Here is a 16,066-nt window from a genome sequence, read left to right as displayed (position 1 = left end):
TATGTATATATATATATATATATATCACTTGTAAACAAGAAAAGTAACAACTTGATGTATTATGTTACTATATAATATACTATATAATTAATATACATACAAATGTTAAGTTCATATGCATTTAATTGAATGAAGAATTAATGTATTTTTTTCTTCAAACTGATTTTATGTATTTATGTTACTTTTCTTGCATACAAATAGGAAAAATGAAATTGTTTTACCAAAAAAAAGAATTTTAAAGAGAAAATAGCAAGTAATACATAACATAATTCACGTATTGTTATAAATGTCATAGGAGAATTACAGTATGTTTAATTTTTAGTGGATATTATCATTTTGATTAATGATATTAATGAAAACTATATTACTTAAGCTGTTTTGGGGTTTTATTTGCTATTAATAAAAAATGTAATGAATATTGTAATTTTATCAGTACATTATTTAAATTAATGTAAAAAAAAGAAAATACTTTTCAGTGTATATAAATAAAACGTCTTATTTTAAATATTAATGTATCATAAATTGCTAACATAACACTGCGTCGAAAATTTAAAAATTTTTATTATTATTATTATACGATGTTACATATGTATTTGATAAAAAATTATAGATTTTTATTTGCATAATAAAAATATATAAAAGAACTTCGTTCAATATAAACGATTATTGTTAGCTATAATATATTATTGTTAGCTATAATTGGAAAAAATGTATTTATTATATTTATTTATCATATTATATTTATTATCATATGGCTGTATTGTATTATTTACAAATTAAATTGATATTCAATACTATTTATAAATAACATATTAAATAATAATAAAATAATAGTCATTCTAACAAAATTTATACAAGAAAAAATATATATCTAATTAAAGAATACATTTTTTATTTATTTTTGAAAATATATATACTTTATTGTAGAAAGGAGGGAAAGAGAGAGAGAGAGAGAGAGAGAGAGAGAGAGAGAGAGAGAGAGAGAGAGAGAGAGAGAGAGAAAGAAAGAGAAAGAGAGAGAATATATTATTATATTACAAATATTAATGACTAAGAAAATTATATTTAAGTTAAAAATTTGTTATATAATAGTATTTATTATTAATAATTACCAAAAATGTGGTATAGATACAAAGCTTTCATTTAATTCTTCTTTTATTGTGAATGTTGGATTTGACCTAAAATGAAGTATTGTTATTATAAAATAAATATGAAATGAATGGGAAGTATATATAATTTGTTAGAAAATATTTTCTTTTTTAAATCACTTTTTAAATCATTCGTACCTTTATCATCGTAAATAGACAATAAAATCAACGCTGCAAACCCATACTTTTGGTGGTTAAAAATTTGCGTGCAATAAAAATAGTATTTGGTTAATTACTTTACATACATACACAAGTTTTTTTTGCCAAAACAAACACAAATAAACAAATAAACAAAAAGGAAAATTTAACATATTAAAGCTTATAGATATGAAATTTGACATTTATGAATATAATTGTTTTTATGCAATGATATTTATTTTTGCAAACAATAAACATGTCTTGATGTTTGGACAATTTGTGTGATCGTTATGTTAATACATATACGTATTTGACATATACGTACCATTGACAATGCCATGCTGATATCACAATAATAAAAGCATAGTTTTCGAAATGATATTCATATTTGATGAATATGAAACATATATCAATCGTTGCATTGCATACAGTTGATTACGCTTGAACTAGGTACTTAATGATGTTTCCGATGTATTGAAGAAACTGAGATTAAAAACAAAAATGTTAAATTTTTAACATTCTTCTCATAACATTTTTTCTCAACAAATAATTTACTTCAGTATAATCTTTAATAATTATTAATGTTACAATGATATGTTAATATAATATGCAAATTAAAAAGAAGTTCAATGGACAATGTGCAAGAAAATCAAATAGTAGAATTATTAGACATATAATAAGATCTTAATAATAAGTGTTTATTTACATTAGTATCAATATTAGTATTAGTTTCATAAACATTCTTTTTAAGACATATTAAACACTATAAAAAAATCTTTTGTATTAAACATACAAGTATATATCTTTTAAGGATTAAAAAAGGATATATAATTTATATATAACATATTTCTCTTTAAAATGTTAGTAGCAATAACCTTCACCCTTGTATAATTATATATGAAATTAAATTTGCTTTATTTTACAAGGCACATTAAAAAAGAAAAATTATTTTCTATTTTCTTTAATTGTCATATCCTTTTATTAATATATAACAAGTTAATAGATATTTTATAATAAATGCATTATACATGTCATATATTTTTCTTAAATTTGTGTTAAATATTAGTAATTACTAATCCCAAAAGCCTTTGCATGCCATTAAGCAATGTTTATTATTTTTATATAAAATGTAATAAAATCGTATTATACATAGAAAAGAGTAAATACATATTATACATTTTAAAAGCATATATACAATTTGATTCGAAATATATAAAATGATGGTTTAGTTATTAATATCAATTATTATTTTGACAGCATTTGAAAATATTATAATGCCATATATCTTACCTTGCGTACATAGCAGGATTAGATAGACCAAAGTTTGTATCAACGGGACCACCAATATATTTTGCAATGAACTAAAATATAAATATATTGAAACAACGTAAGTAATAATCAAAGGTGTATATATGTGATATATTGATATACATACCCAATGATTATTAATAGTTCCAGCACCCATATTTACTGCCATATGAATTATTAAATATATACAAAAAGCTAAATATAAAACTGCAAATATAGCAATACCAAGCCATACTGGCCAATCATGAGGAACCTCATCTACAGTATTTATTACAAAATAAATATTTATTGTTATTACTAAAGCAGATATAAGAGTGGCAATGATCTTATTTGGTCTGTAATAAAAAAAAAAAAGATATATAATGCGTGTGTATGTATATACCAAATATTAATATTATATTCTATATTTAACTAAAACTTACATTCCATTTGTAAATTCTCCCATTATTTGTGGATTACTAGTAAAGGCTACTGTTGGTAAAGTAGCAAAGGGTAATTGCAGACTCATAATAGCATTTAAAATATCATTCATGCCACTCATGTCTTCTATATTAGCATAGAATGCTACTAAAAATGTTGGGACGATAGCAATCGTCCGAGTAAAAAGTACTCGCTTCCATCGAGCCCATTGTAAATTTAAAAATCCTTCCATTGCAAATTGTCCTGCATAAGTTCCAGTCATTGTAGAAGATTGACCAGCAGCTAAGATACCAACAGCCCAAATATACATCGCTGCCATCCCGAATGAACAACCAAGAAATATACCACCCTTATATAAGTCTGCTTCAAATGTCATATTGTTTCTCTAAGATAGAGTAAATAAATTGTCATCATATCAAAAGAAATATTTAATATTAATAAATAATTTTACTCACAGGTAATAAGTTACTATCTATGTCGATTTGACTTGCTTTACAGGTATCATACTAAAATAATATTAGAGATTAAATTTAATTTTCAGAATTTCAATGAATAAATTCAAGTAAATAACAATTATAATAGAAAACTTACAATATCTTCATTGGTTTTATTGTAAAGACCATGTGCAAAAACAGAAACCACAAATACATTAATAATGAAGGAAACAAGAAGTGCAATACTTGCTTCAATAAAATAATACATATTTGCATCTTTAACTTTGGCAGATTGTCTTCGGTCTATATCTCTTGACTAAAAAATGTGTGAAATCATATATTATTAGTTATTAATATCAGAATTTATAATAATATACTAAATAATAATCACAATATATATACTAATATACTAATAATATATACTAATATATACTAATAATATATACTAATAATAATCACAAATTGTGTTAAGATATCTATTTTCTTTAATAATATTTAAAATATCTTTGATTTTGTATTTCTAAAATGCCAGCTTGCAGTTTTTTCTTACTTTCACAAGAGCACTATGAAGATATAAATTATGTGGCATAATAACAGCACCAATAATTCCTACAGCCTGAAGCAATATTTTACTATCATATTCCATATTCCATGGTATAAACATTCCTTTTATAACTTCAACTTGAGGTGGTTTTGAAATGATATACTGAAAATAAAACATATGTAATATGTAAAAAACATATTTAAAAAACATATGTAAAAAAAACATATTAATAAATATATTTATAAGTAAAAAAAGACTACGCTTATTTCATAAGAAATATATTGTAAATTTCTTTTACCTCAAAACCGAAAGTAATTCCCATAATTGTAATTAACAATCCAAAGAAAAATTCCAATTTTCGTAAGCCATATTTATCCAAAAATAGAAATGTAAATGTATCTATTATAGTAATAAGTACACCACCCCATAAAGGAAGTCTGAAATACATAATACCTAAATTACAATAATAAATCTCTTCTTCTATTTGACAATTCTTGTATAAACTTTACAGTTGTGAATGTCTTCATGCAATTTCTCAGTATAATAATACATATTTTAGAACATACTAAATGTATTTATTAAATATTTTCTTTATTTTTTTTAAATTAGTAACTTACCTTCCAGATGTTAATAAATATAAGGCAATAGCTGTCCCTATTACTTCTTGCATATCACTACCTATAATAGCTATTTCTATCATTATCCATAAAATAAGTCGAGGTACTTTTTTGTACTGTCTATAACACATTTCTGCTAAATGTAATCCAGTAACTACACCTAAGCGTGCGCTGAGCCTTTGCATAATAAGTCCCAATATTGTGGCACCCAATAAAACCCATAATAACTAAAGAAATATAAATCATTTTAAACATTGTATTAAAAATTTTTTTTTTAAGCAAAAATTATATATACCTTATAATTGGCTTTTGAACCGGATTGCAAGTCAGATTCTATGTTACCAGGATCTAAATATGCGATTGACATTAAAAATCCAGGGCCTGTAAAAGCCCATAATTTTCTGAAGTTAAAACCAGTCTGTAAAAAAAAATATCTTTAATTTCTAAAATATATAATTACAATATATTTTATATCACATATGCAATTAAATAAGAAAGTTAAAGTAACAAATGTGTTTAAAAAAAAACCAATAAATACATATACATACACCATCTATTTCAGGAATTTGTACTCTTTCATCAGCGAAATAGGTTTGATTATTATTTGGCGATAAAGATGTATTTTCTGTGACTTTAACATTATTTCGTACACTCCCCGTAGATTGTTGGGGTACAGTAGTTGTCTCATCATTATTATGCCTCTGTTTATTTTCCATGGTATATTTTTCCGAAATATCTAAAATTTTATTTAATGATTTTTTAACACACAGGTGTGATAAAAATAATGATATATAGACATTGAAAAGAAAAATTTTGTTTACATAAAGTAAATAAACATATATAGGTAGATGAACGCGTAGAAATACTTACGACGTTTCTCTTTTATTATCCTATATGATTATGATGAACGAAAACGAACAAAGTGAGAAAGAAATTAGTCACTTGTATCTTTTCGATTGTTAAAAAAGAATTCGTATTCATAAAGAAAAATAGATCTTGTAAAATTCAGAAGTAAAAAATATCGAAGATCATAATTTCGATCAAATAATCATATTAATATTAAGACAAAGAAAAATGAAAAGAAAATAAAATTAAAAATATTGAAAGGAACTTAATAAAAAGTATATATAACTGAAGAAAAAGTGTAATCTACAACCGAACTCAACGATGTTCCGATTAGAACTAACCCTTGGTCATTGTTCATACGCAGTGAAAGAGCGCGCGCTCTTTCAAAAAGAGATAAAAATTTCGTAAACAATTCTATTTTCAAGAATTGATTCTGAGATTCGCAGAGATTAAATATTTTTTATAATAATAATACATGAAATAAGATTTACCATTTGCGAAATATACTACGTTATTTTTCTATTTTAACAAATAATCTTTGATCAAATACAATTTCATTTATAATCTTATTTAAAAATTTGATATTTTGTATCTAATAATAAACTTATGAAAGGATATTTTCACAAAAAGGAAATTTTAACAAAATCTTTGCAAATATCTTTCAAATGTTTTCGTTATTATACACAATAAATATTATGCTATTTTATTTCACACAAATGAAATATTGAACAAAATTATTAGCAAAAATAATTTAAAAATATTGAGGGAATAATATTACGAAATTAATTTTATTGTTTCCTAAAATGATATGGCGGGATTGTCCCGTTTGCGTAAATGATCATCTGACTAATGTTATTTATTAAGAAGTATTATCACGAATATGATCACGGAATAACCCAGAAAAACATTATGTCAATATATGCACAAAGAGAATACATATTAATAAACGAAATATCTTTTATATAATTTAATCTACTTACTCGATTCTTTTCGGAAGAGATATTAATGATGTAAATTTAAAGAGAACTTTGAGAAAAATTATGGAACAATGGAGAGTTAGAAACAAATTGTGCATAATGCGACGATTACAATAGAAGCGAATAGGCTGCTGTCATGGTACATATATATGTAGACATATTAGATTGTTACGTTGTCAGAATAAAAAAACAAACGCAAAAGATCCTTATTGAATTTCAATAAAACCACAAAAAAATATGATATTACTTACTGTTCATCCTTGGTAATTTAAGAAACTATCGATTATGGACGACAATTAATATTATTTAATTAAGTAATAAAAATAAATAGTAGAATTAAATGTAAAAAAAAAACTACTGAATTAGGAATATATTTTTCTTTCTTTTTTTTTTCAGCTATTTAACGTATCACCTTTAAAATATTCTTCACCGATCTGCACGTATAATCTATACATATGAGAATGAAAAGTAATGTAAAAAGAAACCTACTCGTAGGTAGTTTTCTTACATGAAGTATATATACATAATGAGATAATAGACACATGAGACATATGTCGGGAATTCCCGACGGTGAATGATTGCTTTCCTCCTACGCTTCCTATTTTACAGCCTCATATACGTGCTTTTATATTATTTAACAATAAGTTAAAAAAGATATTTGTAATTTTTTAATTATAAAAGAATCGATTATGACGTTGAATTCTATTTATAATTGTCGCGAAATATATCATTTATAATTTGTTGATAAATTATAGATTATAATATGTTTGAACAGATAAATATACTTATCTCTATATAATATGTTAAGGTATCGTAAGATATCATAAGATAAGCTTTTTATATAGTTAAGTTATAATTAATTTTTAATTATTTAAGTGCTTCTTGTAGCTATTCTTTATAATAAGGAGACAAAGCAGAGACAAGATATAATATTTATCAGTCAATACTCTTATCATTATAGATATTTAAATGTGCTATAAAATCTAATACTTATGTTCCTTACGTATGACACATAATCTATTGATAAGTCTCATGTTATTCGATATCTATAATGATCATTAATTAATATATTAAGATTTGTTTATTATAAAATTTAATATTATTTCGGTAATGCTTAAAAATCATAAAAATGATTTATAATCATCATAAAATTTATGAATATTACTTCGAATATAGCTTCGGAAGATGTTTGATAAAATATCGATTAAAAATATAAAACATTTTATGAATTTCTTTATACAGTACTATTATATAAAATGCTCTACATGACGATTTTTAATATTTTTATTTAATAATTCTATATTTTTATAATTACGGTGTAATAATGGGTAGAATTTATATAAATACAAAGTTTTGTTTATTAGATATTAAAGAAAAAATAAGAACCATATCTTTTCATTAATAATTTATCGCTTGTTGATATTACTTCTGTATATTTCTTTCACTGAAATATTTTTACATCCACTTCAGAGAGATAAAAATATATGATATACTTGTATACTTTATTATTTCAATTCATTAATGTTATATCTAATCTGATCGATATAAAACGTGCCTCGCAGCATAGATACATTGCCGATAAAAATACAAAATTTTATCTTAAGCATTTACGTGATAGATTATTACTACCATAACTCGATCTTCACGAAGGACGAAAGGTTTTAAATTTAAACTATAAGAAAGTTACTATATAGATGCAATAAATAAATAAATATTATTTTAAAAGTCTGAAATCTTTATCGACCTATATCAAATGTGACCATGATTCACATTAAATCTATAATGGTGTCAATTATTATGATAACGAGCATGAAAAGATAGTGATAAGATTTTAAGAACATGAGATTTTTCGAAATGAGAAGTTCGAAATAATATTCAGGTGAAAACAATGAATACTGTAATATTCTAATATAAATATAAAGTTAAAAAAAAATTGATAACTTAATTATAATGCATTCGACTTGTAGCTTAAAATAACTACGTTGTTGCATTTCATCATACCAAAGTGACATTACTGTTATTTTGCGTCATACTCTCCCCACCCTCTCTCTCTCTCACTGTCTCATTAATCAAATTCTTTCTGCCTTTCGTTCAAGAGGCCATAGCAAAGCTAAAGTATATTTTGTAATAGACCATTAATTTAACTTACCGAGTAAAAAATACAATTGTAGTAAAATGCTGTTTTATCATTTGAGTAGATAATTGTCGATAATAGTAGAACCCTGTTTAACAGTTTCCAACCATAAATGCATTTTGCTTAGTATGGTAGAGTTCAAAACAAGATCCAATTTATTAATATCGTAATAATTTGATTGCCTGACATCGTAATCCATTATAAATTTCCACTTATACAATTATTTAGTCAAAATGAAAAACAAAAAAATAATAATGTTTATTTTTTTCTATAAAACTAATATTTCCGTATATATTATATTACCCTCGATAAGTATTGTTTTTACTTATTACAAAATGTTTTATCGATGTTTTATTATCAATACATGTCTTATATTACCAACTTGTCGGTACACTGTACTGTCAGAAAGTAATTTATATATCAATAATTCAATTCGCAGGTCTGTGTATGTTTAATCAAGTTAATAAAATTTTCAAAAAAAAAAAAAAAAAAATTATTCAGATATAATTTTTCCGATTGTTTGAAGAAAAAGAACGAACTGCAGAAATAAACAATGTAAATGAACGTTCCAGTTTCATTGAATCAGATTTTATTAAACAATGAATTAATGAGTTCATTGTAGATCAGAGATGAGCAAGCGGTGGCGACTAATAGATCATATCCATTCCGCAATCCTAATTTGCCTGTTCTGGTAAAATTAGAGAAAAATTTTCCTTTATTTGACGTTGCCATGCCTGCTTAGCTTTTGTTTCTGTCTATTTATAGCTATGTACTCGGTTGATGAGGTAGCTAGTCAATTTACATAAATAATATGGAAACAAATTGATTGATTGTGAAGAAAATATGACCTGCGACGTTGAAGTTATCTATCTTTGTCATAAATTATATTTGATATCTTTCATAATTCACGAAAGTCCGTAGTACTCGAAAGAAAATCAATGTCTCGATTTTTTTTCCATTCGATTTTTTTCCCTATCGCATATCAAAACTATATACGTAATCTTTCTTTATCCCACATTCAATCAACGTTTCTAGTTTCACAATATTGTTTGAGATATTGATCCTCGCACGTTCCTCATATCTGCGATATAAAAGAATACAAAAGAAAATCTATGTCCCATGGAGATGAAAGAGAAAATAAATGAGTCGAATATTTTTGACCTATCGAAATTTGTCAGATATCTCTAATTTTAAGTAACAGTCAATTTCTCGATGAGTCTAATGTTCTTTTAATGAAGTTCTTTCTCGATATCCACGAGGGAACTTTTTAACGACGTATACAGGGGTGCGCAGTGCGTGCATGCATGCACGCAAATGGTCAAATCCCTAGGATGGGGATATTTTAACAAATAAAATTAAAATAAATATATCAAATGTTTGTATGAAATTTCATTTAATCTTGTCAATTATATGGAATTCTCATAGAAATATGTCAATAGATCCACAAAAAAAAAATTAAAACAATAAAAGTACATAAAACGTAAAAAAAAAAAAGATTGGAAGTTTAAAATGAAGCTACTTGCGATCCGATCCGCATTAAAAGAGGCGGCCAAATATCTCTAGTACACAGGCGGCTAACAGCACAATCGGCCTTGGGTGTGGTACAAGCAGAGCCACACGAGTTTTGAATTTTGGGTAATATAAGAATCATTGGAAAGGAATTTCTGAGGTTACAAGATAAGGAAGTGTGAATCAGCCGTTCGATAAAAGTGATCATAGTGCAACGACGAATTTTACAAACGATAGAATATTTTCCAACATAGTGTTAACATTGGTCTAAATTCTTTTTTAAATATACATTTTTGACTCACCGGGTAAGTTGACATTTTTCTTCAGTGGTACAAGCTCCATGGTGGTATGATCCCACTTGGAATATACTTTTAGCAGATAAATCTAAAGTAGTATTAAAGATAATTTTCTCTGATAACAAATTTAGTACCATACGAGTCGAAATATTACGCTTTTCAAATCGAGTACCTCTAAAAATTTGATGTCTCATATTTAAAAGGTCAACTGCTTTTTTGTAATAATGTAAAAACTTATACTAGAGACAATTATTAATTATACTAATAAGTATAATATTTTCCTAATTATTTGAATACATTTTTACTAGCCAAACAGTCTTATAGAAAGATCAAATTTTTGTGCATTCCGTGTATATATATATATATATATATATATATGTATATATATATATATATGTATTATAAAAATTATTAATTTGAATATATAATATTAAGAGATTTTATTTTTTCACCAGCATATTTCTTTTCGCAATATATATTTATAATGTTTGTTTATTTTATTCTACTATTACAGAAAAATGTCTAATGTTAATAATTTAGAGCAACATATTGCAAACTTGCAAATCAATCATGGCGATAATACAATCAAAATGGTTAAATCTGGAAAGAAAGTTGGCCCTGCTGTACCACCAAAACCAAAAAAATGTCAACCTCAGGTCAGTATAATATTTTTTTTTATCATAGGAAATGATATGATATTAATATATGATTATTTATACGCCGTCTTGACTTGGGACAACCAATGGTAAAATGTCATAATCTATGATGCTACATTTACATATTTATAATCAATATTATTTTTTTACAAATTGCCCTTAATGCTTTTTGATAGATACCACAAAGTTATTCAATAAAGGCAGCACCGACGCCATCATATAGCACTGTACTCAATAATGCTGGAACAAATGAAAAATCTACAAACTTATACATGAATTCACCTTCTCCATATGTATCAATGAATATGGAAAAGAATGATTTTAACATACCCACATTGACTAATGGAAAAGAGACTGTGAAATTGTATCAAAACAATGAAAATTTCTATGTGCATCAAACAAAGGAAAAGTTTGAACCTAAATATGGATATGATGAGAAAAATTATTATTCAAATGTTGGAAATTTACCAGCTCCTCAAGTGCCAGTGGAAGATCGTAATGATAGAGCTACAAATAGTGCGGTATATAGTAATGTTGAATCTCCAGCACCTGTTTCTATTCCTGCACCAAAAAAAACAGAGAAAGATATCATTTACAGTAATATACAATGGAACCCAAAATCAGAGAATACTTACAGTAATCTTCCATCTACTCATACCAGTGGTAAAATTAATAATATGTATTTAGTTTTTAATGGAAAGTATGCAATTGTAAAATAATGTGTTTTTTCAGATGATTTACCGCCACCTCCTGAGCCTTCAGAATATGTTGCTTGCATTCCAGGAAATTCATTCCCTCCACCCCCTGAAGAATTGCCACCACCACCTAGTCCTGTTTCTTCCAGTTATAGCGAATTGAGACGTGCAACTTATCAAACTGATTTTCCTGCTGGAAATTATCCAAATGACATTTATGGTCCAAGTTCTCAATCTAGCTCAACATATGAGTCTATATACGAACCTATTAATCCTAGACCGCCATCTCAACTATCTTGTAATTATTCAATGTATTCTGGATATGGATCTGCTACTTCAACTCAACCACAAGGAAAAGTGTCTCCTGTGAAAGAGGTAAGTTTAGAAACTAATAGGGTTTTTTTTACACAATTACATATACTTGACATTGCTTTTAAGTGAACAATTAATGTATGTTTATAGGTTGATGTTTTAACTGATTTGTTGGTTCAAGGAATGTCAGATAATAGCGAAGAAAGTGATATATATGGTATTTGTGCACAGTGTGGATGTAAAGTCGAAGGAGAGGGTACAGGTTGTTCTGCAATGGATAAAGTCTTTCACATAAATTGTTTTTGTTGTTATGTCTGTAAAGTCAACCTACAGGGTAAACCTTTCTATTCATTGGAAGGTAAACCGTATTGCGAAGAAGATTACTTAAACACTTTGGAAAAGTGTTGCGTATGTACTAGGCCAATACTTGATAGAATATTAAGAGCTACTGGGAAACCTTATCATCCATCTTGCTTCACATGTGTAGTTTGTGGACAAAGTTTGGATGGTATACCTTTTACAGTAGATGCTACAAATCAGATACATTGTATTCAATGTTTCCACAAGTAAGTTAATTATAAGTATAAATAAATCTTTTCTTTTTATTTTGTTACAATGTTGCTAAAGATATCGAAATTTTTACAGAAAATTTGCACCTCGTTGTTGTGTGTGTAAATTACCCATTATGCCGGAACCTGGCCAAGATGAAACGGTACGCGTTGTTGCTCTGGATCGTAGTTTTCATATTCAATGTTACAAATGTGAAGATTGTGGTTTAGTATTATCTTCTGATTCAGAAGGTCGTGGCTGTTATCCTTTAGATGATCATGTGTTATGTAAAAGTTGTAATGCAAGCCGCGTACAAGCATTAACATCTCATATGACTACAGAATTATAAATTTTACTGAAATTTTTTTTGATGATTAGATTTTCGTATTCATATATCATATGTTTGATTAATAATTCAAACATTTTTAAGTAACATTTCTATCTATTGTTTAAAGAAACCAGAATTAAATTTAGAACTTACTTATTCCATAACAAATATATATGTGTATATATATATACACACCACATACATATACACACAGTCACGTTGATAGTAGCAAACGTAAGTGACTTTACGTTTTGTGACTGAAACAATATATAACGTAATAAATTTGTATTATTTACGAATATTAAGATTATATTGATAAAAATATTCTTATCATACTGCCGATTTTAAAACTTTACATATAACTATTGTAATAGCAAGTAACAAACGTATTAATGAAAAAAAATATGTAATAAATAATATTAAAGGAATATTATCTATCAACTATTTATAGAAAGCTTCTTTTATGGGGCACTTGTTTTGACATTAAAATAAGAGGCCGTGCCATTTATAAAAAGTTCCATTATTAGAGAAAAGATATTCATAAATATACTAAACATTGTGATCTATTTGTAAGTTACTAGCTTCTTATTACTTCGAATTTTTTATATGAAATAATAATCAAATATTTGATTTTATTATTTTATAATTTTCATATATTTCATATTGTAAAAGAAAAAGGAAAATACATTTTATTTATAAAAATGCATAGTCTACTCAATTTACCTTTTTTAAAAAATAGTAGTTTAAATATTTGAAAAAAAAAAGAAAATTCTATATATTATAAAAACTTATATGCATTAGTTATATATTATTAAATAAATGTGGGAAGAAAGTCCGGTTAAAAAAATTCCATTTATATTAGAGCATTGTATATTTTACGTTTTCGATGAGATTATATTATTCTTTATTTGCAGGAGAAATTTACAATTACTTGAGTCTATTTGTCCTTACTAGTTTTCTCCAGCTATGTATTCATGCACAGATGACTTTATTAATATATACTAATATTTTGTTTTAAATATATGCATTTCTTATATGTAATATATTTTATTATTATAATTATTAATATTTATTATTATTATTATTATTATTATTATTATTATTATTATTATTTATTATTATAATTATTATTTTATTATTATATTTATTATTATTATTATATTTATTATTATTATTATTATTATTATTAATAATATTATCATTATTATTATTATTATTATTATTATTATTATTATTATTATTATTATTATTATTATTATTATTATTATTATTATTATTATTATTATTATTATAGAGTCCTTAAATCTTACAGAATTTTTTGATACAACCTATATGTCATTTTGTGTATAATTTATGTTATATTAATACATAAATTTCTTTCTCACAGAGTATACTTTTATGAGTTATGGAATGCACCATTAACGATGTAACACCGAAATGTAAGTTGAAAATATTGTATGTATATTGGAAAAACTTGAACATTTATTCAGTAAATTTCAAAACATTCGGTTAATTTTTGAAATCATTTGCAATTAAAGCGATTATCAAATGTTTTAAAACTAATTGGAAAATTTAACTTATCAAATACGAATAATATAAACTTAGGCTTTGAAAAAATTGCTATACAAAAAATTCATGTAAATAATTGTTTGCTGTAATAGGCCACTTAATATTTTCGAATATTGTAAGTTTACAATAAAAAAGAAACAAAAAATATATATACATGCAAACACATGGCAATTTTGAAATAACTTGTCTCTAACTTAAACACGGATATAATATGTAGCATTCCACAGCTCTAAATGCATACTTCACATGTTTCATATAATACATTTATACTCTTGTAATTTACTACATATTGTACTAGCATACAGCTTAGATTCTTTTTATTTATTATATACTTTACGAAGTATATATTATCCTTTATTTCACATCAGTACTATTCTACGTCAAATTTTAGTACATAGATCCTCCTAAACAATAATCAAATTATAATTTTCGTTATTTCTTATCAGTACCAAACTCAACATAGAATTGCACTTTACATACCATTTTCATAGAGATATATATATATATAATGTATATATATTTAATATGTATGTATATATATATATATATATATATATTTATGAAATATGCGTGTGTGTGAACCGACACACTAGCACACGAATGCTTACATACAAATCTGTACTTGCACACAGTAGTCACAGCCACCTGTCCAAATTCGCGCACACGCACACTTAAGATACGCATTTGTCGCACTTATTTTAAATACCTTCGGTATGTTATAATATTTTTTTTGTATATATATATATATGCATATGTATATTGCTGGGATATCTTCTGTGTATTATACATAGAAATAGGTGCCGAAATGTGCTGCTCTTTTTCTAGAATCATTCGTACGACCATCAGGGGTCCTACAATTTGGCTGTTGCATTTTAGTATGTTTTTCTTGTTTCTTTTTCATTTTTTTAATGTTCTCTAATACCAACCTAACAGCATACTTTCGCACTTCCAAATTCGCTGAGCGTTGTTGGACTTTACAGCCCATAAATCAATAAATAAATAGAGGAACAACAATCTTCAAACATCTTTTTTTTCTTATAACAACATTAGAGGCTCTTGGAACGTAACGCAACAAATGTTCAACAATACAATTACGAAAACAAATAGAAGGCACTCTTGCTTTTTAATAAATTAATTTCTTTGTAACGACTCACAAGTTCTACATACTCTAGGCCTTGATGTGTCATCTAAATACAGTCTGATGTCTTTTAACTTTTCCTCTACGTGCCGCGATATCTCTATATCATCACAGCGTACGAACCTTCGGTGTAACATTTCCTGTTCACATTTTTAAATAGATAATAATAGCTATAATATGCGAGATATGAGATAACAAATTTCTCATTATAGATAAAAGAAATTTACGTTCATAACAATTAGGTAGAATATTATTTAACTTTTTATATTATAATAATTTAATTATTGTTATTTGCTTGGAAGCTCACAGCCGACACATTTTTTTAATTCATTATTTTTTTTAGTATTTTATCTTATTCGTTGGGCACAGGGCATTTCACTTTAATATTTTTTAACTGCTAAATATACGATGTTTGCGCGGAAATTTACCGAAAAAAAAAATTAACGAA

General features: G+C 25.7%; 2 protein-coding genes across 7 annotated transcripts; one reads left to right on the top strand and one right to left on the bottom strand.

Moving 5' to 3' along the window:
* Positions 1–1,043: 1,043 nt before the first annotated feature.
* Mvl (solute carrier family member malvolio) lies at positions 1,044–10,473 on the bottom strand. Of its 6 annotated transcripts, XR_014982121.1 has the most exons (14): positions 10,378–10,473; positions 5,158–5,345; positions 4,905–5,027; positions 4,610–4,836; positions 4,291–4,429; positions 3,999–4,154; positions 3,606–3,764; positions 3,470–3,520; positions 3,017–3,399; positions 2,722–2,929; positions 2,577–2,647; positions 1,612–1,769; positions 1,287–1,332; positions 1,044–1,178 (listed from the first exon to the last, which is right to left on the bottom strand). XR_014982121.1 is itself a non-coding variant. In XM_035885948.2 (12 exons), exons 1-12 carry the CDS (start codon positions 10,415–10,417, stop codon positions 1,109–1,111), a joined length of 1,815 nt encoding a protein of 604 aa, XP_035741841.1. In that variant the 5' UTR covers positions 10,418–10,473; the 3' UTR covers positions 1,044–1,108. The 6 variants fall into 6 exon arrangements, 3 of the variants coding, with proteins under 3 accessions (XP_035741841.1, XP_035741843.1, XP_035741844.1); XR_014982120.1 differs by having other exon boundaries at positions 1,287–1,769; XR_014982122.1 differs by lacking the exon at positions 1,287–1,332.
* A 416-nt stretch (positions 10,474–10,889) lies between these two features.
* Positions 10,890–12,932, top strand: Zyx (lipoma-preferred partner zyxin). The gene is made up of 5 exons (XM_035885952.2): positions 10,890–11,027; positions 11,204–11,690; positions 11,760–12,097; positions 12,185–12,600; positions 12,680–12,932. Exons 1-5 carry the CDS (start codon positions 10,890–10,892, stop codon positions 12,930–12,932), a joined length of 1,632 nt encoding a protein of 543 aa, XP_035741845.2.
* Positions 12,933–16,066: the final 3,134 nt, after the last annotated feature.

This window comes from Vespa mandarinia, chromosome 4 (genome assembly GCF_050613455.1).
Source record: "Vespa mandarinia isolate Hongniang chromosome 4, ASM5061345v1, whole genome shotgun sequence".
Classification (NCBI taxonomy): domain Eukaryota; kingdom Metazoa; phylum Arthropoda; class Insecta; order Hymenoptera; family Vespidae; genus Vespa; species Vespa mandarinia.
Note: the sequence above shows the minus strand (reverse complement) of the source record. Positions and strands in the feature narration are given on the sequence as shown.

Coding starts and splice junctions, on each gene's coding strand:
- Mvl (XM_035885948.2), bottom strand. CDS start 10,417: ATGGAGCTTGTACCACTGAAGAAAAATGTCAACTTACCCG. Junction 4,837..4,904: donor GTTCAAAAGCCAATTATAAG/GTATATATAATT, acceptor ATATTTCTTTAG/TTATTATGGGTTTTATTGGG. Junction 3,521..3,605: donor ATAAAACCAATGAAGATATT/GTAAGTTTTCTA, acceptor ATATTATTTTAG/TATGATACCTGTAAAGCAAG.
- Zyx (XM_035885952.2), top strand. CDS start 10,890: ATGTCTAATGTTAATAATTTAGAGCAACATATTGCAAACTTGCAAATC. Junction 11,028..11,203: donor CAAAAAAATGTCAACCTCAG/GTCAGTATAATA, acceptor GCTTTTTGATAG/ATACCACAAAGTTATTCAAT. Junction 12,098..12,184: donor AAGTGTCTCCTGTGAAAGAG/GTAAGTTTAGAA, acceptor GTATGTTTATAG/GTTGATGTTTTAACTGATTT.